The following is a 21,370-nucleotide window of genomic DNA, read 5'->3' as shown; positions in this document are numbered from 1 at the left end:
GATGTTGGGGCCATATAGTCTAATCACTTCATTTTGCAGGTGAGAAAAATGAAGTCCATAGAGGAAAGATAATTTTTTACTAGTCACACAAGAGGGAGGAAATTTGAACTTGAGAAGTTGTAGACAGAGGTCTTTTCCCACTACACCATGCTTCTTTTTAAACATATAACAATAATCTGACTTCCTGTAGCTATTCAGTAGCAAGTGAGTTAGGTGTAGACCAAGCAGATGGTGAGAATTAATCAGGGTTCAGGTTTGTCAGGGTGTGAATGGTTTTAGGACAGGATACAAGGGACTTAAGGGTAGAGAAGATTGTAGAGTTGAACTGGTCATCTAAAGATCAGGGAAAGGGAAAAGAGATGCCAAAGTAGAGTTGATGGTCTGGGAAAGCAGCTGGGGGTTGGAGAGATTAAAGATCATAGTGAGGAAGAAAATTTTTAGGATAATTACATCAAAGGGAAAGATGACAGGAGGTAATGATGGAATAATGGAATTTTGGAGTTCTTAATTATGAACGTGGATCCCTGATGTGTGATGATAAAATCAAGAGTAGTCAAAAAGGGTTAAATGCTCAGGGTTACTCTAGCTAAGGCAGGATTTGAACTCACAAAGATGAGTCTTTCTGACTCCAGACCTGGTACTCTATCCATTACACCACTTAGTTGCTCTAAGAATATTATATTCCCTCTTTAAATACAAAGATATCTATCATTGCTCCTCCCAAGTCAATTAATGAGCACTTTTTTATTAAACACTCACTTAACATGCAGGGGACTCTGCTAAACCCAGGATAGAAAAAATTTTAAACAAAAGAAAAATAGTACAATCCTTGCTTTTAAGGATCTCTCATTCAAATGAGGAAGACAATATATACATATAAGGTACATACAGAACAAAACAGATGGATGGTTTTGCTCATCCTTCTTTCTTGGAGAGGACCATGACAACAGATGGCATGACACGAAAATGAATTAGATTTAAGTGAGGAAGGGCTGTGCAAGGTTATCTGCCTCACTTTCCCTTCTAGAGCCATCTGGATCCAGTGGCAAGATATAGATAAGGATGACTGGAGATGGATCTGGATGCAGTGGGAGACCTTAGCCTTTTTAAGGTAAGGTCTTTGACATGTCTCAATTTGACTGAGGCAATGTCCATTTGGTAATTAAGGGTAAGTAAGAAATGAGGCTGAGAATAGGCTCTTTAACTTAGTCAGAAAAAGCCAAAATAATCTGTGAAGGAAAGACCGTCAGGGTACAAAACAGAAAGAAAGGTGGACAGTAATATCACAGGGGAGACACTAGCAGGTAGGATGGATGGAGAAGGACTTCTTGTAGAAATTGGGATTTAAAATGAGTCTTGAATAACATGGAGGAAGCCAGGAGACAGATGTAAAGAGAGAAAGCATTTCTGGCATGGGATACACCCAGTGCCAAAGCTCAGGTTTGGGTGATGGCATCCAGTGTGTGAGGAATGGTATGTAGGCCAGTGTGGCTGGACCAGAGTGGGGAGGGAAGTGGAAAAAGTCTGTACAAGTATAAAAAGATTGTAAAGTTAGTAAAGAAGAGCTTTAAATGTCAAATAGAACATTTTCTATTTGATTCTGGAGCTAAAAAGAAATCACTGGTATTTATTGAATAGAGGGCTAAAAATCCTTGCAAGTTTCCCATCTTACCCTCTTCTAAATGGTTTATCTTTTCAATTTCCTTCCTAGAACATGACACATATTCCTCTATTACAGGAGGGAAAGAGAAAGAAATGAGTGACAACAGTAGTTCTGAACTATACAAAATCAAGGGCTTATGGGAGATCATGGCAAATGGCCCAAGTGTTTAGTAAAGCAGAACCCAAAGTTTTTGCTGAGATTGAATAAGGTTGATGGAAAGCTTTGGGAAATTGAGGAGAATGGAAAAGTTTAGTAATAACCAAAGGAAGGAAGACAACCTAAATATATAAGAGCTGAGTGAAAGGAATTCTGTGGAAAACTTTAACCCTCCTGGCTTTGCTTTTAATTCTGTGGACTTTTGACACTTTGCCTCATCAGTGGCAGTACCTGGGAACTCCTCACCTGGGAACATCCTCATCCATTGATTTCTGTGACCTAATCTTCCTGGATCATTCTTCCATGCTGGCCCCCTTCTCCCATTGGTGAGTTCTTCCTTGAGCCTCCATTTTGAGGAGGGACCAGATCAACTGTATTTCATTTATTCCTCAACTTTACATCTGTTTTTTTCCAGACTGTGATATCATATGCTGCCTTAGTGCCTGGGGCTTCCTCACCCTGAAACATCCATTGCTAATCCCTGCAAACTTTTCACTCTGGGACATCCTTCCATCATACTTACTACATTCTCCCACTGTCTACATTTTGAGGAAAAGCTGAGGCTGACTATCTATCCCCTTTCCAGCTTTGCCTTTGCCTTTTTAGACTTCACCAACTTGCCTCTGCTTGTATCTCTTCCCACCTCTAAATTCACTCTCACCTGCTTTTCAGTTCTTCTTTTTCATGTTATTTTTCTTGGTTAAAGTGTCAACTCCTTGAGGAGTTTTTTCTTGTATTTGTATTTCTAATGCTTAGTACTGTGCCAAACACATAGTAAATGTTTAGTAAATGTTTGTTACATTGTCTTTTTTGCTTTGTAACTTTTTTTTGATAGTGCATAGGACTTGGAGTAAAAAAAAAAAAAAATCTGTTTAAATCCACCACTTACTAGTTGTGATTATGGATCAATCAACTTCCTAGAACCTCAGTTGCCCCATCTGAAAGGGGGATAATGATTTTTTATCATATATCTCATATAGTAATGGTGAATAAAGTACCACTTTCTTAGATCACTTCCAGTAAACCTTGAAGATTTTGTTTGTATGCACTAGCTTACACCTCCAACTGAAACTCAAACTCCTATCCTTAGACCTAAGATTTTTGATTATTAAGCATTTATTCACCTCTTTCCTGGGCCTACACTCATCACACCCAATTATCACACCCAATTACTTACAAAGCATTCTCATGCTACACCACAGCCCTTCACTACTCCCTCATCCCCATCTGCTTTTGATTTCTGGCTTTGAGAGCAGTTATCAAAATAGCACTACCATTCCTAGAAAGAATTGCCATTAATTATCCAATAATTACAAATATCATCCCCTCTGTCTTCCTGTTCAAAACACTTCTTCCTGTAAAATACTGCCAAGTGGGTGTTATCTTTTCCTATTAAAATATAAACTCTTTGAGGGCATGGAATATCTTATTTGCTTCTATTTGAATCTCTAGCACATAACACAGAGCCTGACATGTAGAAAACACTTATTATGCCTTTTCATTCATTCATTTGTTTATTCATCCTAAACTTAAAGTGCTAGTTATTGCTGTATTGTTATCATTTAGCAATAAGAGTTCACTTATTTTGTCCTGGGTCTTAAATCACAAGAGAATCAGCAAGGTATGCTGACAATATTCCAAGTACTCTAACTTAGCTCATCCACAATGAGAAAGGTTACAAATCCACTTGAAATTTCAGTTCTAGAGATATCCTTGAAGAGTTGGAGCACCAACTTCTCTAATACCATCATATTGAATCCTGATTCTTATATAAATGTGAGCTACTAGTGATAATTTTCTCAATTCCAATCAACCAATTAGCATAAATTAGCCTTTACTAAAGGATATTTACTTTGAAGATATAGGAAGCAAAAACTATAAACACTTTCCCCCAACACTTGGGAGGCTCGGAACTTAACACAACTTCAATAAAACATTGGTCTCACCTAGTGCTTGTCCAAATGTGGCACAGCTTCTGTATGAACCCTTGTCTTAGGTACTGATGAACTGTCTCTCCAAGGTTGCTTCTTTCTCCTCAGGACCTACACTGGCTGACTACAAACTCCAGCATGGTCTTCTCTCTTGGATTTATGAATAGCTTATTCTTATGACTTTTGAAACTCATAAAATTGTAGCCTCCAATCTCTTCTACCTAAAACAAATGAACACATCCTGAAGCAAAGAATCAAGACCTATATTCATGGGTCACATCTTGAGAAGGACCCAAGGCCTCTTTTCTTACATGTGGTTTTCCTTATATTAGTCAGTCAGTTATCATTTACTAAATACCTACTATGTACTAGACACTTTAATTAAGTGCTGGGACCAGCGTGGAAGAACTTTCCTGAAAAGAGAACTGGTTCTTGTAGACAAGTTTATTTTGAATTGCTCCCAGTTTTGGTGATAGTCAATCAAATATGCTCTTTTTCAATGTGTGGCTAGTAGACTGTGGCCAGTTAAAGAATGTCTAAGCATGTTCTAAAATTGATATAGAAATTGCATCAGATACCCTCTGTGCATATTCATAGTGCCTGGGCACATCAGTCAATCCTCCATTCAAAACTAACACTGAGATTTACTGGATCCAAGACTGAATTCAGTCTCTGGTGTGGTCTTTGCCAAACTCTTTGGTCTCTAAATCCTAAGCTTTATCATTTGAAAAATGAGAGATTCAGGATAAGAATTCTAAAATACCTTCCAACATTAATATTCTATAAAATACCTTCCAACATTAATATTCTATAACTTTTGTCCTTTTGTGTTGTACATTGACATTCTTAGCTGTTCTAAATGATAAAATTGTTTTGAGATGTGGAACAAAGAAAAATAGCACTTGGTGCTTATCAGCTATTCTTCCTTTTCCTAAGGCTAAGACAACACCTGTCAATTATCCCATTTCTTGAATATCCAATGAAGGAAAAGATGGTAGTCAAATGGTATAATTAGTCAACAAAAAGAGCAGGCCTGTCATTTTCCTGAATCAGCATGACATGCCCCAGAATGCAGTGAAAGTAATTTAGTTGAATGATATAATCTTTATCATATCTCTTTTATACCTCTAGGCTTTCCCCCATGCCTAGAAAGCATCCCCTCTTCATCTCTGCCTCATAGAATTCTTCCCTTTCCTCAAGACCAATTTCAAGAACTATCCTCTATATGAAACAATTTTTACCTGTCATCCCAACTGCTAATAATTTCCTTCCCAAACTGCCTTATATTACACTTTCTTTTTATTCTTATTTTTCTTTCCCATTAGAGTGAATGCTCCTTGAGAATTTCATCCACTAACTGTGAATGGATCCAGCCATTCTGGAGAGCAATTTGGAACTATGCTCAAAAAGTTATCAACCTGTGCATACCCTTTGATCCAGCAGTGTCTCTACTGGGCTTATACCCCAAAGAGATACTAAAAAAGGGAAAGGGACCTGTATGTGCAAAAATGTTTGTGGCAGCCCTTTTTGTAGTGGCCAGAAACTGGAAATTGAATGGATGCCCATCAATTGGAGAATGGCTGAATAAATTGTGGTATATGAATATTATGGAATATTATTGTTCTGTAAGAAACAACGAGCAGGATGAATACAGAGAGGCTTGGAGAGACTTACATGAACTGATGTTAAGTGAGATGAGAAGAACCAGGAGATCATTATACACTTCAACAACAATACTATATGAGGATAAATTCTGATGGAAATGGATACCTTCTGCAATGAGAAGATCCAATTCAGTTCCAATTGATCAATGATGAACAGAACCAGCTACACCTAGAGAAAGAACACTGGGAAATGAATGGGGACTGCTTTCATTTTTGTTTTTCTTCCCAGGTTATTTTTACCTTTCTAAATCCACTTTTTCTTGTTCATCAAGAAAACTGTACAAATATATACATATATGTTGTATTTAAGATATAGTTTAACATATATGAGACTGACCCACATAAGTCATCAGCATTCTGATGCTATCACTAACATATCCACTATATCACTAATCAAATCCAACAGTCAGAGTTACAAAGAGAAATTCCATTTAAAGTAACTACTGATTGTATAAAATATTTAGTAATCTATCTGCCAAGGGAAAATCAGAAACTTTATGAGCAAAAACACTTTCCACGCAAATTAAGTCTGATCTAACTGGAAAAATATTAAATGCTCTTGGATTGGGCAAGCAAATATAATAAAGATGACAATACTACCTAAACTAATTTATTTATTTGGTGCCATACCAATCAGATTCCCAAAAACTATTTTGATGACCTAGAAAAAATAACAACAAAGTTCATATGGAAAAACAAAAGGTCAAGAATTTCAAGGGAATTAATGAAAAAAAATCAAATGAAGATGGCCTAGCTGTACCAGATCTAAAATTATATTATAAAGCAGTGGTCATCAAAATCATTTGGTACTGGCTAAGAAATAGAGCAATTGATGAATGGAATAGGTTAGGTTCAAAGGACAAAGCAGCCAATAACTATAATTATCTAGTGTTTGACAAACCCAAAGACCCCAGTTTTTGGGATAAGAATGCATTATTTGACAAGAATTGCTGGGAAAATTGGAAATTAGTATGGCAGAAACTAGGCATTGATCCACACTTAACATCATATATCAAGATAAGGTCAAAATGGGTTCATGATCTAAGCATAAAGAATGAGATTATAAATAAATTGGAGGAGCATAAGATAGTTTATCTCTCAGACCTGTGGAAGAGGAAGGAATTTATGAACAAAGAAGAACTAGAGATCATTATTGACTACAAAATAGAAAAGTTTGATCATATCAAATTGAAAAGTTTTTGTACAAACAAAACTAATGTAGGCAAGATTAGAAGAGAAACAATAAACTGGGAAAACAATTTTACAGTCAAAAGGTTCTGATAAAGGACTCATTTCCAAAATATATAGAGAACTGACTCTAATTTATAAGAAATCAAGCCATTCTCCAATTGATAAATGGTCAAAGGATATGAACAGACAATTCTCAGACAAAGAAATTAAAACTATTTCTAGCCATATGAAAATATGCTCCAAATCATTATTAATCAGAGAAATGCAAATTAAGACAACTCTGAGATACCACTACACACCTGTCAGATTGGCTAGAATGACAGGGAAAGATAATGCGGAATGTTGGAGGGGATGTGGGAAAACAGGGACACTGATACATTATTGGTGGAATTGTGAATACATCCAGCCATTCTGGAGAGCAATTTGGAATTATGCCCCAAAAGTTATCAAACTGTGCCTACCCTTTGATCCAGCAGTGTTTCTACTGGGCTTATACCCCAAAGAGATAAAAAAAAAGAAAAGGGACCTATATGTGCCAAAATGTTTGTGGGTGCCCTGTTTGTAGTGGCTAGAAGTTGGAAAATAAATGGATGCCCATCAATTGGAGAATGGCTGAGTAAATTGTGGTATATGAATGCTATGGAATATTATTGTTCTGTAAGAAATAACCAGCAGGATGAATACAGAGAGGATTGGCGAGACTTACATGAACTGATGCTGAGTGAAATGAACAGAACGAGGAGATCATTATATACCTCAACAACGATACTGTATGAGGATGTATTCTGATGGAAGTGGATTTCTTTGACAAAGAGAAAATCTAACTCAGTTTCAATTGATCAAGGATGGACAGAAGCAGCTACACCCAAAGAAAGAACACTAGGAAATGAATGTAAACTCTTGCAATTTTGTTTTTCCTCCCGGGTTATTTATACCTTCTGAATCCAATTCTCCCTGAGCAACAAGAGAACTGTTCAGTTCTGCACACATATATTGTATCTAAGATATACTGTAACCTCTTTAACATGAATAGGACTGCTTGCCATCTGGGGGAGGGGATGGAGGAGGGAGGGAAAAAATCGGAACAGAGTGAGTGCAAGGGATAATGTTGTAAAAATTATCCTGGCATGGGTTCTGGCAATAAAAAGTTATTAAAAAAACATATATGAGAATGCCTGCCATCTGTGCCACCTAACTGCCTCCATTTGTAAATTCTTTAATTAGTACAGTACCTATCTCACTTCTTTCTATGATTATTGTCAATTAGACAATAAGATTTGTGTTACAAAGAAGTATTTACTACAGGAGTAAAGTTGCCAAAAAAAAAAAAAAAAAAAAAAAAAGCACAACAGGCTAGAAGAGATCAAATGATCTGCAAAGGTGAGAAAGTAGAATCTATAAAGCAGATCTGAACTCCCACCACCCGATTTCTTATTATTGGAGGGATAGAGAAAATGGCACTAAAAGCTAGGGAGAGAGGCCAATTGTCATTTTATTTCCCAGAATGAATATGACATGGGGCCTCCCTCCTAACTGTCTAATGTCATTTAACATCTCAATGAATATGATGAAACCTCCAATTAGTGGTTCACAGTCTTCAGTTCTTTTGCTCCTTGACCTTCTTTACTTGAACTGTTCAGAACAGAGTCAAGATTGCTAGAATTGGAAGGGACTCTGGAAGTCATCTCATTCAACCCTTATGTGGAGCATGAAACTCCTTTATAATAGACTAATGATTGGGGCTGTTAAATGGCATAAGGGATAGGGTACTGGGTCTGGAGTCAGGAAGATCTGAGTCCAAATCTGATCTCAAACATTTACTACTTGTATGACCCTAGCCAAGTCCTTTAATACTGTTTGCTTCAATTTTCTCAGTAAAATGAGCTGGAAAAGGAAATGGCAAACGAATCCAGTCTCTGTGCCAAGAATGGCAAATGGGGTCACAGAGAGACAGACATAATTGAAACAACTCAAGAACAATAAAAGACAAATGCTCTCCTTGCCTCTTTCCAGTGATTGCACTATCTAATGGACCATTCATTTCTGTCTTTGGACATGTTTAATTGTCAAGAAGTTCTTAGAATTGCACATGGTTAACCTATATTGGACGGCTTGCTATCTTATAGAGGAGGGAAAGGGGAGGGGGGAGGAAAGGGAGAAAAAATAGGAATACAAGGTTTTGCAAAGATGAATGTTGAAAATTCTCTTTTCATCTATTTGGAAAAATAAAATACTATTAAAATAAAAAACAGGCCAAAAAATTCTTCTTTACTTTGAGTGAAAGAATGCATGGCATAATAGAATGAATACTCTATGTAGATTCAAAGAATCTGAGTTCCATCCTTACCACATTTATTGACTGTGTAAGCTTTGATTACTAAGCATTTAAGTAATTTAGCCTCTCAGATATGTTTCCTCTTTTGTAAAACTAGTAAATGGAACTAGATGACTTATATAATCACTTTTAGACTCTCAAGAAGTCTCCATCTTAGATGGAAGGAAGAAGGTCTTCCTTCTGTTCCCTGATATCATACAGAATAAATCTAATCTTTCATCCATATGACAGCTTTTTAAATATTTGAAAACAGTTATAATATCTGCTCCCCTCCCCAAATCTTGTCTTCTAAAGATTAAGTATTCATGAAGTATTATGCATTAAAGGAAGGGGACCAGGTGAATTCAATTGATAAAAAGAAAAAGTTGAATATAAATTTTCTTTGCTGCTACTTGTTGAACATGATGATTTTAAAGACTCACCTAGAAAATACAGATAAGTTATATTTCTATCTGAAACAGAGTAAAATAGATAATTACTCACTGTTTTTTTTTTTTATCATTATTTCTAGAAAAAAATTGTCCAAGAAAAGTTATCTTTGGCTAAGCTGTGGCCTGAAGTGATGAATTATAAATAAGGAACTTTTAAAAAGAGAAACACTATATAAAAAGCATTATTCTTTATTTACTAGACATACAGCATAATGGATATTTACATACTGTTTTAAAGTTTGTAAAAAGTATACAAAGACAATAACAGAAAAAAATTCATAATGGAAATGAACAGGACAGTTTTGTTTCTATCACATTGAAATGAATATACTCTTAAAATCCTTCTTTTTATTTTTATTTGTATACTTAAAAATTGCTTCCATTAATACTGTTTATATCTCGTATTTACACCTCCCATCCCAAGCACCTCCATTGTCTCTGATATTATAATATGAGCTCCTTAAAAGTAGGGATTGTTTTTGCTTTTGTTTGTTAGCTTAGTGCTTGGCACTAAATTTTTGTTAACTGACCAATTGAAATGTTTAAGTTTATTGATCATTATGTTCATAATAAAAAGCACACAATAGTAACAACTGATATTTTAACACCCATAAGATATTTTACATTATCTTATTTAAGCATCATAATACCACTATGATGTAAATAAGAGCAGATGATTTATTTAACTTGCCTTGATATAATTAGTAATTATCAGAAAGGAGATTTGAACTCAGGTTTTCTGGAGTCCCAGTCTAATGTTCTGTACATTATTGCCACTATGTACATTGCTTCTCTTAGACCATTGATACTATCTGTATTGAAGGAAAAAGGAAATCACTGAGGAAGGATGCCTAGCGAGGAAAGGAAATCCTCTGACTGATTTATTTTTAAACAAATATACATAGAATCCTAAGGTTGGCAAATGCTAGAAAACAAAGACATAACGCCCCCCCCCCCAATCAAATGTTACCATATGAAACAATAAAGAAAAAGGGCTTGTTGGGAACTACACTTACAAGGTGCACACACAGACACACACGTGGCAGAATCTTGTTAAACATAATACAAAACTTTGGTTGGGGGACGGCAGAGAAAGAGAAATGTGTAGTGGAAATAAATGCAAGATAACTAGTAAAATATCTCCCTAGAAGTCTTATGTGTGGAGTGCATATTAAAACCACTGGTGTCTATTCCAGGATCAGTAAATGTAAAGACACCCTTAACTGTGGAAGCATTCAAGCTTGTGCTGCTGGGGAATGGTGCATTAGAGAGCCTTTCAATTTGTATCTAAACTCTACCCTGGCTCATCTGAACACACTCATGAGGGCAGGAAAAACCTATAAGATCCTCTATATGTCATAGATCTGTGGTCCACCTTTTTTTGATCCAAACCTGGATTATCATAGGAATAGGAAACTCCATCCACAAAAACCAAAAGTAATGTAGTTTATAATTGCCTTAGAGAATGGAATAGCGTCACTAAGAGGTCTTAACTAAGATCACACAAGTATATGTCAAAAGCAGCACTTCAACTCAGACCTTTCTGGCTCAAAAGCTACCTTGTTATTCAGGCAAATTTACCTTAGATAGATTTTAATGGAATTATCACTAGAGATGAAAAGAACAAGGGCATTTCAGAATAAAAGAGGCTAGACCAGAAGTCGGAGGACAACAGGGCAGGAAAGTCTTTGTGATGCACGAAGTTTTGTCTGAAAAACTGGGCTATTTTCCTTAAGGCACCCCAACTGGCACACCAAGTGTTTCTAAAGTCAAGCCAAGACAAGAAGCATGTCTAGTATGTGCTATGTATTGGTAAAGTACTGGATATACAAAAAAAGCAAAACAAACAAAACAACAAGGATCTCACAGTTTAATGGGAGAAACAATATATAAACAAAATGTAGACAAGACAAATTAGAGATGATCTCATTAGCATTAAAACGGATAGAATAAGGCTTATTGCAGAAAGTAGAGTTTTAGGTTAGACCTGAAAAAAGTCAGGGAAGCCGGGAGACAGAGATGAAGCGGAGGGGAGGGGCATTCTGAAAAACTTGAGCTTTAACAACTCCGAGGTCAACAGTAGAAGAGGGACAGTATGAATTGTATAATTGTGGGAAGCGTCAGCGAGGACGCACAGGGAGGACCAGGCAGGGGAGGGTGCTGCTGTCTTTGAAACCACTAATAACCTGTTTTCAAGATTCCCTGTAATCCAGAGCACCCGAATTTCCCCGGGGAGGGGGTGTGGCCCCCTGTTATCTCCAATGTGACATCTCTGCTCTGTTTCCTCTCTGTCTGCGCTCACTGATAGAGCTGCCCTACTGAATACCTTGCGGTGGTGGTGCTGGTGGTTACCTTGTGGAGACTCTTGTCTGATCACCAGCCAGTTGCCCTAAGAGGCAAAGTACTATGGGCCTAGAGTGCTTGTCCATGGCTGTAGCTGAAAAGCATGTCGGATGCTCAGGAACAGACAGGTAGAAAGGGAGGGCTGATGGGCCCGGGCTCATTGCCGGTGACACTTTCCCCACCGGCCGCCCCACTTTCTTCCCCAAACTGACGTCCTGCCGGCTTCCTCAGCTCCTTTCCACCCTCCCCTCCAGGGAATCCACAGACTGTAACGAAACTGGCTCGGGCTGGGGAGCTCGGTTGGGCATGCTCAGTAGCCGGCGAGGTTTTGATTGCGAGTAGGAAGCTTTTTTGCACTCTACCGGGGCTGCAGTTCAGGCTGCTGACACGGGGCAAGTAGCAGACGGAAGAGAGCTAGCGAGCGAACAAGTCACTGCAGCTGCTGCGGCTGCCGCCGCCGCTGCCTCAGTGAGTCGGAGCAGAGGCGTCTGGAGCTCGGCTGCGCTCGGAGCTCAGCCCGGGTGCGCCGCCGTGGCAGCCTAGCCCTGCCTGACCGCCCCGCTCCGGGCAGGGGATCCCCGAACCTTCTTCCACTGCGGCACATACCTCTCTCTCGGATAGTGTTAGAGGAAGAAAGGGGGTGCCCGTAGCCCACCGGCTGTGTCCCGGGAGGACGACGAGGAAGAGGAAGCCTCGGTAGCTCTAGCATCCCTCTCTCTCCCAGCCCGTCTCAGTCCTGGGCTCTGTCGGGCATGGAGCCTTGGAGACAATGCGCTCAGTGGCTCATCCATTGCAAGGTGCTGCCCGCCAACCACCGGGTGACCTGGGACTCTGCCCAGGTGTTTGACCTGGCTCAGACGCTCCGCGATGGGGTTCTGCTCTGCCAGCTGCTCAACAACTTGAAGGGTCACTCCATCAATCTCAAGGAGATCAACCTGAGGCCCCAGATGTCCCAGGTAAGGAGAGGGGGAGCAGAGCGTCTCCTTTCTCTCCCTTCTTCTCACCTCCCCGGGCCATGTCTCTTCGCCTCTCCCGTGTTCCCCACCCCTCCCCTTCCTCCCGCTAGCATCCCCCATTAATCATCTGGCTAATTTCTTTGTGTAAATGCAAAGATCTTCTAGGTGCTCCCTGCCAGCCTCTTATCTCCGTCCCCCTCCTCTTTCCGCGGCCACTCTTGGCTTTTTCTGTATCCCAGCTGCGAGACACAGTTTAAATCTCTTTAACTGAATTATCAAACTCTCCAAAGATGATGTAGGAATTTGTAAAGGAGGGATGGTACTGTGAGTATGGGGGGGGAAGGGGGGAGAGGGGAGAAAGAGGAAGGGAAGCGTGTGATTTGAAAAATAAAAGTTGTCTTAAAGTGCATCTCATATATTCTCTGACTCCCAAAGACCAATAATAGGAATGAGGCAACGGAGGAATGGGAGATGATGAAATAAAATTGTATTTTCCACTTTGCTCTTTGGGTTTGGTTAGGCAGCTTCCCCTTGTTTTCTTGATCTGCATTTTTGAAAGAGGAACCATGTTACGGAGAGTGTGGAATCTAGGAAGTTGAATATGTCCAATACCGTTATCTGTACAGTGATTGCATGAGCCAGAAAAGAAAAAAAGCGGGGTAGGAGGTGGGGGTGGGGTCGGGTCATAAAACTGCTACTGCCCTCTGAAGGTCTCCTGCACATCTCTCCACTGAGATGTTTAGTATTTACAGCTTTCTTTAAACCACGTGAGAAGCATGAGTCCAGCCTCTTTCAGCAGAGACTAGTTTCCTGTCTCAAATTCAGGTTGACATTATTCACTTCTCCCTCCCCTCCAACTCCTGCCTCAGATCTTGCTGCACATTTTGTTCCTGTGCTAGGGGCCACAGCGAAGAGGTGCATCTCTGAAGCTGCTAGGGCTCAGGAGAGAGACACGTAAAAAGGGGAGTTCAAAATTCCAAAGTATGAATAAAATCTTTTCCCTTGCTGGAATGTTTTGGCCAAGAAAGTACCTTAATATGATCTTGTCTCAGTGTTCTTTGTAACAACTTTAAATAAGACTGGTAACGTCAAAGGGTAGAGAGAGGAACAAAAAAAAAAAAAAAAAAGTTTCCATTCTTGCATTTTGAAATCTCACTCATTTGATGTTTTTAGAATTGGAGGTATTGTGATACATAGCTCACACTATTCAGTGTGTAGACAGTAGCAATAGCACCATCTTTATAAAGAGATCTGTATTTGCTATGTTAATTACCTATAGATTTCTAAGTAACATTATACATTCAGCTCTTTGAATTCCTGTTTCAGACTCTCATGATGATCCCATCATAACCCAATCCCATGGATATCTTATTGATTTCCTTGATTTTGGCTTCTAGGTGCACAGCAGCAAGCAGGATGTGTGAGTGCTGCTGTTTTCCACACTTTTCACTTAGACACAGTTTCATTATTTGTGAAATGGGGAAAATAATGCTTGAAGAGCACTGTGTGGAGTAAGAGGAGGATTGAAATCTCACCCTTGATGTTTACTACCTGTTTGATCATGGATAAGTTGCACAATCTCCCTGTGCCTCAGTTTTCACAACTGTAAAATGAGCATGTTAGACTAAATAGTCTCTGAGCTCCCTTTTTGGCTTTAAATGTATGATTTTATGAATTACTTAGTTTGAAAGGTAGTTGTGAACTTTGTAAACTTAAATTGTTACATAAAGTGAAGCTTTAAAGTTTTATGATTCTTTTATAAGTCGCATTAGTTCATATAACAGTGTAATTTTAGTGTTCTGATATTAACTGTGCCATCCATTTCACCCTGAGCCTCAGTTCTATCATCTGAAAAATGGGGATAATGATACTATTGTTGAGGGTGGTGGTGTAGGGCAGAACAAAGTACTTTGGAAATCTTAAAACATTACTACGGAAATGTGAATCATTTGAATTATGTTAGTAACATCAGAAGCAGCTCTCCAGATTCAGAAATTCTCTGTGGAGTTTGGAGTATTCATCAAGTCCCATTACTAAACAAACCATAACAAACTTGAACATCATTTCCTACCTTGCTGCAGCCCCTTCTGGACAGCAAGGTCTGTTGCACCAGAGTGCAGACTATCAGCAAAAAGTATTGTCCAGGACTCTGCAGATGCAATAAACCCCAGGGTGTCTGGAACTCCTAAGCAATGAAAATGTTTGAGTAGAACTAAATTTGCCAGCTACTTGAAATTAATTTAAGTCTTCATACTACAAAACTTTATGTTAAAAAAAAAACCCTTAAAACTTTTTCAATCAATTTCTTTCTAAGTTGTATTATGTATTTCTCTATTTGAGCAAAATATACTAAACCTAAATTAACTTTTCCTCAATGATTCATGGTCATTAGTGTGGTATAATTAAAAAAAAGTAGTTGGGGAGGAGCATTGTGGGACTTTATAACCAACAGCTGACTTCATCACTAAAGTTGTCACCTTGAATTAATTAGTTCTCTCAGCTAAGGAGGGAGTTGAATTTGATATCTAATGCCCATCTCAGTACTAATGACACAGGTTGTTGAAATGGCTGGAAAATTGAGTCAGAATAATGGTTTTATCCTAATTATCCTATCCTAATTATCCCTTCTTCCCTTCCTCTCCTCCTTTTCTAGAAATGACTAACATTAGACACAAACATGTGTATATATAAAAAATCATAATAATATGTACAGGAATGTATAGGTGTACACATATATTCTACACATAACAACTCTGCTCACTGGCTTCCTTGGATTCCTTTAAGTTACATCTAAAATCCTATCTTTTACTGGAAGCCTTCCTAAAATCCATTTAATTCTAGCGCCTTCCCTAAGTTAATTATTTCCTATTTATCTTATATATAGCTTGCTTTGTATAGAATTGTTTACATATTATCTTCCTCATTGAAATGTGAGCTCTTCTAAGGTTGGGATTGTTTTTTTGTTTTTTTTTTAACCTCTGCTTGTATCCCCAGTGCTTAGTATGGTGCCTGGCACATAATAGGCACTTAACGTTTATTGATTGATGTGTGTGTGTGTGTGTGTGTGTGTGTGTGTGTGTGTATGAATGATTATGGACTTCTTATTTTACAAAATACATTATTTCATTTGCTTCTTGTAATACTCCTATACAATTCTGTAGTTAGTGTTATATCCATTTTACAGAAGTTAACTGTGTCTTATTCATGATCACAAAGAAAGTATCAGAAGCAAGATTTGACTCTTGTGGCTCCAAATCCAATATTCTTTCTACTCTAATTGTTGACTTCCATAAATAACATAGTGATGCCCCTATCTGTTCAGTCTATCAACAAATGCAGGCATTGTTCTCGGATCTGTGAATGCAGACTTCCCTGTCCTTAAGAAGCTTATATTCTTTTGTGGGAAACATTATATATGTATGTATATATATATATATACACAAAATATTATCATTTTAATCGCAAGTTGTCTGATAACTTATGGTGGATTAATAAAACAGCAACTCATTACATGTGTATTATTTTTTACTCTCAGGAAATGGTGAAAACCACAATTGTTTCAATGTTATTATTGATTTATATGACCTAAGTTAAAAAACCTACCAACTAAAACTCCCCTCCCCAAAATACTCTTAAATTCTCCTTCCAATAGATATGCAAAAACCCCAAGACATTTTGGGGATTTATTTGTGCTTTGTCTATTGTTTCCTTATTGTAGGATATTTTTCAAGAAAAGTTCACAGGATCACTTATCTATTTTAGTTAATAAACATTATAACTTCTGTAAAAAATAATTATTATGCAAGGTCACATTGGAATATAATCTTAATTAATGAATATTTGGATAAAGTGCTGCAATAAATAGAACTCTGGATTTGAAGTCAAAAAGTCCTGAGTTTAAAACCAGTTTCAGACACTTACTAGTTGTAAATTTCTGGGCAAGTCACTTAGGTTTGGTGTGTCTTGGTTTTCTCATCTGTATCACAGAGAATGATAGCTCTTAAGTATTTGGGTTGTTATGAGGATTAATGAGATATATTTGTAAAATGACTTGTAAACCTCAAAGTTCTATATAAATGTTAGCTATTATTCCTATTCTTCTTATTAACTTTATAAAATATAATAACTCACATTTATATGTATCTTTGGGTTTACAAAGCACTTTTCTCATGAAAATCTTTCAAGAGATAGGAAATACAATTATAATGATTGCATTTTGTTTGCTGAATTGAAATTTATAGATGAGGAAATGGGATCTCAGAGAGATTAAAGGATGTATTCCAGGAATAAATGTCCAGGAAATTTTTGATAAATACATTTTTAAAAAAATTTGACACTTTTTATGAGCTTCTGAGAGACCATCTAATGTTTGTTGAAAGACTGATTAGTTAATGCAATAATCTTCCAGCTTGTTATCCTTCCATTGTCAACCATAATCTTTGTTTATTTGAACTGAAGTCTTCAGACTTCATTAGCTATGGGTGATTAGGTTTTCATGTCCATAAGTATGTGGGATTTTCATGCATCTTAAGAATAAAGGGACTTGCTTAAGATAGCACTTATCTATCTTCCTGATGGAAATGAGTACAGCCTCCTAAGCCATAGATCTCATAGCCTTCTTTCTTGTTCTGTTTTCCAAGAAGTCCAGAGGCATGTGACATATGTACTCTGAATGCAGACTCATGGTCCACATAGCATAATGTTCTGGTTAAGGCATGTAGCAGCCATATCAACTGAGTGAGGTATTGCTTTTACTTTTATGGGGCACTGTCGTGCATATAGTATCTGGACCTGAAGTTAGGGGGATCTGAATTCTAATCTGTAATTAGACAGACATCTGTGTGACTCTGGGCAAGACCCTGTTTTTCTTCAGTTTCTTTATCTGTCAACTGAGCCAGAGAAGGAAATGATAAAACCATTCTAACATCTTTGCCAAGAAGACCCCAGGAAAAGTTACAGATACTCGTATAAGACTGAGAATTGACTAAATATATTGATTTTTTTTTCTTCCCCGTGTCTTCTATTAACACAGTCCTGTCTCTTGATGGATGTGTGGCATTTTAATCGCCACTATTGGAGTAAGTAAGCAGTTAAAATGGGCAGTTCTATGGCTGCCCTTTCTTACAAGGGGAGAAGCTAGGATATAGAGATAGAAGGGGATATAGCATAATCAAGAGAAAGACAAAGGGATAAGATTGGAGGAAAACACCAAGAAGGGAAAACAATGGGGGGTATGTAGTTTATCTTTAAATCTTTAAAAGGGTGTCACATGGAAGAAAGATTAGACTTGTTAGGCTTGGTCCCAGAGTCAGAATGAAGATTGAAGGGTAGAAGTTGTAAAGAGGTAATTTTAGTCTTTTCAGAGAAAACTTGTCAAGAATTCCAGCCATTCAAAAGCAGGAGATGCTTAGTGAAGTAACGAGTTCCCCATATTGGAAATATTCTACTAAAAGCCACTATCTCCTTGTTGGATAGAAAGAGTTCTATGTATTAGATGAGGGAAGGGTAAGGTCCTGTCAAGTTCTGAAATTCAGTGAAAAATGAAGATAAAAAGCAGAGCAAAGAATGAATATTTTGGGATTGCTGCTAGATCCTAATTTCTAGTAGATCTTAGCTGTCTCCTGTGCAAATAGAATTGATGACTTGGGACTAGAGCATCTACAGCATAGCATCCTCTCTTCATAATGCACCAACTACAATCTCTGCTTGCCAGATCCCTTTGCATGATCCTTTGAAGTAGTTCTTTTTTTCTATGAAGCCTTTTCTCCCACTAGATTCATGCATTGTCTATCAGTGATAGGGAAATGTCAGAGCCAGCAGAAGGTGGGATATAGTAATATTGGAACTAACAAGGCATCGGGGGAATCATTCTTTTCTATTCTGTCTTTGCTACATTTTAGGCAATCAGCCAGCCCAAGTGTGAGCAACAAAGGCAGGGATTACTGGTCTTCATTCATTAGTGGTTTGAAATCATGAAAATTTTAAATAGTATTTTATTTTCCCCAATACACGCAAAGATAGTTTTCAACATTCACTTTTGCAAAACCTTGTGTTCCAAATTTCTCCCTTTCTCCTCCGTTTCCCCCCTCCCCAAGACAACTAATAATGCTGATATTTCACTTTTTTTTCCTCTACTATGTAAATCTTCTTTGAAATTGTTTTCACAAGTAGTGTGGCCATCTTTTTAGTGATTGCTTAGTAGGAACTAGTATTATATGCTACTCACTTGGGAGTTCCCTAAAGACTCAATTAATATGGAAAATTTAGTGATACATTTGATATTCACCTTCCATGTTTTTCAAAGTAGTGCACTTAAAATAGATTTGTAACAGCTGGCCTGAATAATAAACAAGCTTGGCTTTGGGACAGGCAGGATGCTGTCAAGATTCTTTTCTTTATGGAATCATGGCATCTTAGGGTTAGAAAGGATCTCAGAGAGCATCTAGTCAGATCCCATACCTGGCCATTATTTTTTACTTAAGGCTTATATTGCCTGTTCTAGAGTAAGATGTCTCAGGTGGGAAACATCCTAAGAAAGTATACAGGGATACATCAAGAAGTCGACATCCCAGTTCCATTGTGACGTTAACTAGAAAGGTGACTTTGGTTAAATCTCTGTTTCTTAACTTCCTAGGTTGTAAATACTATAACTTGCTTAATAAATTGAATATATGAAATGTGAATAATACTAGCCCTACTTAACTCAGAGTGTGGCTCTGTGAATAAAGTGAGATGGTGAGTGAGGGTTATCCAAAAGGTGCTTGATGAAGATATATTTTTTGTCATATTGGGAATATGGAGAGAATTAACACATTTATATGGTGTTATGGGGCTTCTGAGTGTGGCAATTAATTAGCAAAAGCACTTATTAGCATACTATGGCTAGACACTATTATAGAGGCACATAAAGTCTTAGAAATGGAATCACAGATTTAAAGTTGAAAGGGATCTCACAAGCCATCATGCCCAACCATTGAGGTACTGAGAAAATTAATGGTTTTCCAGTACCTGTCAGCTAGGAAGTAGGATTAAAATCTAGATTTTTCTGATTCCATGGCCATTGTCCTATCTATTATGCAATGCCCCTGAAGTCCTTGACCTTAAAGACCTTATATTAGCCAAAAGTATGCACTATATGCCAGGGAGAGGATACTAGGACAGGATGCTTTGGCCGGTTGAAATAGTGATAGAGATTGTGAATCGAATCAGAGAGTATTGGGTCATTAAACCATTTTCGTGGCAATATTGTTTTTATTATTGTTCAACAGGCAAGAGATAGAAAGTTGTGGAGGATGGAATTTCAGAATTAGTGTCTGTGGAGTTCCACACTATAGTTCATAGTTTATTGAGCTACAGAAGAGATGTTAGAGATCATTTAGCTCAGCACCTTCTTTTTACAAATGGGAAACTGGCTTAAAGAGGGTAAGTGATTTATCAAGGTCCTAACAGGTAGGAGGCAATAGAACCAAGATTTAAACTCAAGTCCCATGGCTATAAATCTAAAGCTTCTTCCATTGCACCATGCTGCTTTCTAAGAAATCTGTATGGTCACTGATCCTGGTATGGAGAGGTATTCATCAATATGACAGGTGGCTTTTTCTATGTCTTAACAATAGACTGTCTTGGGGCAATTAGATGGCACAATGGCTAGAACACTGGTTCCCTGGTCAGGAGGACTTGAATTCAAATTGAGCCTCAGATACATAAGCTTAGTAGTTGTGTGGGCAACTGGCTTACTTGAGGCTTATATATATATTGCCCCACTTTGCCCCAATTGCCTTGCAAAAAACCCCAGACAAACAAAAACCCAACAAACTGCAGTCCTCCAATTTCTTTTCTACTGGCAAATCCAGATCTTGGATCACTGATATCTCTTTCAAATATAAGGGTTTATCGTATCTCTTTCATTACTCAAGTTTTTATGCCCATGTTCTGTTGTTAGAGGAACAATAAGATGTTTCTATTAGTTCCTAAAAATCTATATACTTCTTTAGTACTTTAAATGTCTATTATGTGTAAGATACTGTGCTAAATGGGGATACAAAGAAAGACATAAAATAATATTCCTGGTCTCAAGGAACTCATAATCTAATGTGGGAATGCAATGCATAAAAAGAAATAGAAAAGTTGGGGGTAGAAATGATGTGAAGAGTTGTGAATTACATACTTCATAGGAAAAGATGCTCCAAGTCATTATTAATCAGAGAAATGCAAATTAAGACAATTCTGAGATACCACTACACACCTGTCAGAATGGCTAGAATGACAGGGAAAGATAATGCGGAATGTTGGAGGGGATGTGGGAAAACTGGGACACTGATACATTGTTGATGGAGTTGTGAATTGATCCAGCCATTCTGGAGAGCAATTTTGAACTATACCCAAAGGGCTATCAAACTGTGTTTACCCTTTGATCCAGTAGTGTCTCTGTTGGGTCTGTATCCCAAAGAGATCATAAAAAAGAGAAAAAGACCCACATGTGCAAAAACATTTGTGGCAATCTTTTTTGCAGTGGGAAGGAACTGGATATTAAGTGGATGCCCATCGATTGGGGAATGACTGAATAAGTTGTAGTATATGAATGTTATTATTGTTCTTATTAGAAATGATCAGCAGGATGATTTCAGAAAGGCCTGGAGAGATTTACATGAACTGATAATAAATGAAGTAAGTAGACTTAAGAGAACATTGTACACAGCA

The 21,370-nt window shown here is 37.7% G+C and overlaps 1 protein-coding gene across 1 annotated transcript in view; it reads left to right on the top strand.

Annotated features, from left to right (window-relative positions):
* Nucleotides 1–12,033: 12,033 nt before the first annotated feature.
* The window catches only part of VAV3 (vav guanine nucleotide exchange factor 3), a 449,592-nt gene continuing 440,255 nt past the window's right edge, over nt 12,034–21,370 (top strand). The window contains exon 1 of the mRNA XM_003769710.4: nt 12,034–12,670. Within this exon, the coding sequence (XP_003769758.1) occupies nt 12,467–12,670 (204 nt within the window). The 5' untranslated portion in view covers nt 12,034–12,466. The remainder of the gene's footprint in view (nt 12,671–21,370) is intronic.

This window comes from Sarcophilus harrisii, chromosome 4 (assembly GCF_902635505.1).
Source record: "Sarcophilus harrisii chromosome 4, mSarHar1.11, whole genome shotgun sequence".
NCBI classification, from domain to species: domain Eukaryota; kingdom Metazoa; phylum Chordata; class Mammalia; order Dasyuromorphia; family Dasyuridae; genus Sarcophilus; species Sarcophilus harrisii.
This window is presented reverse-complemented; position numbering and strand designations above follow the sequence as displayed.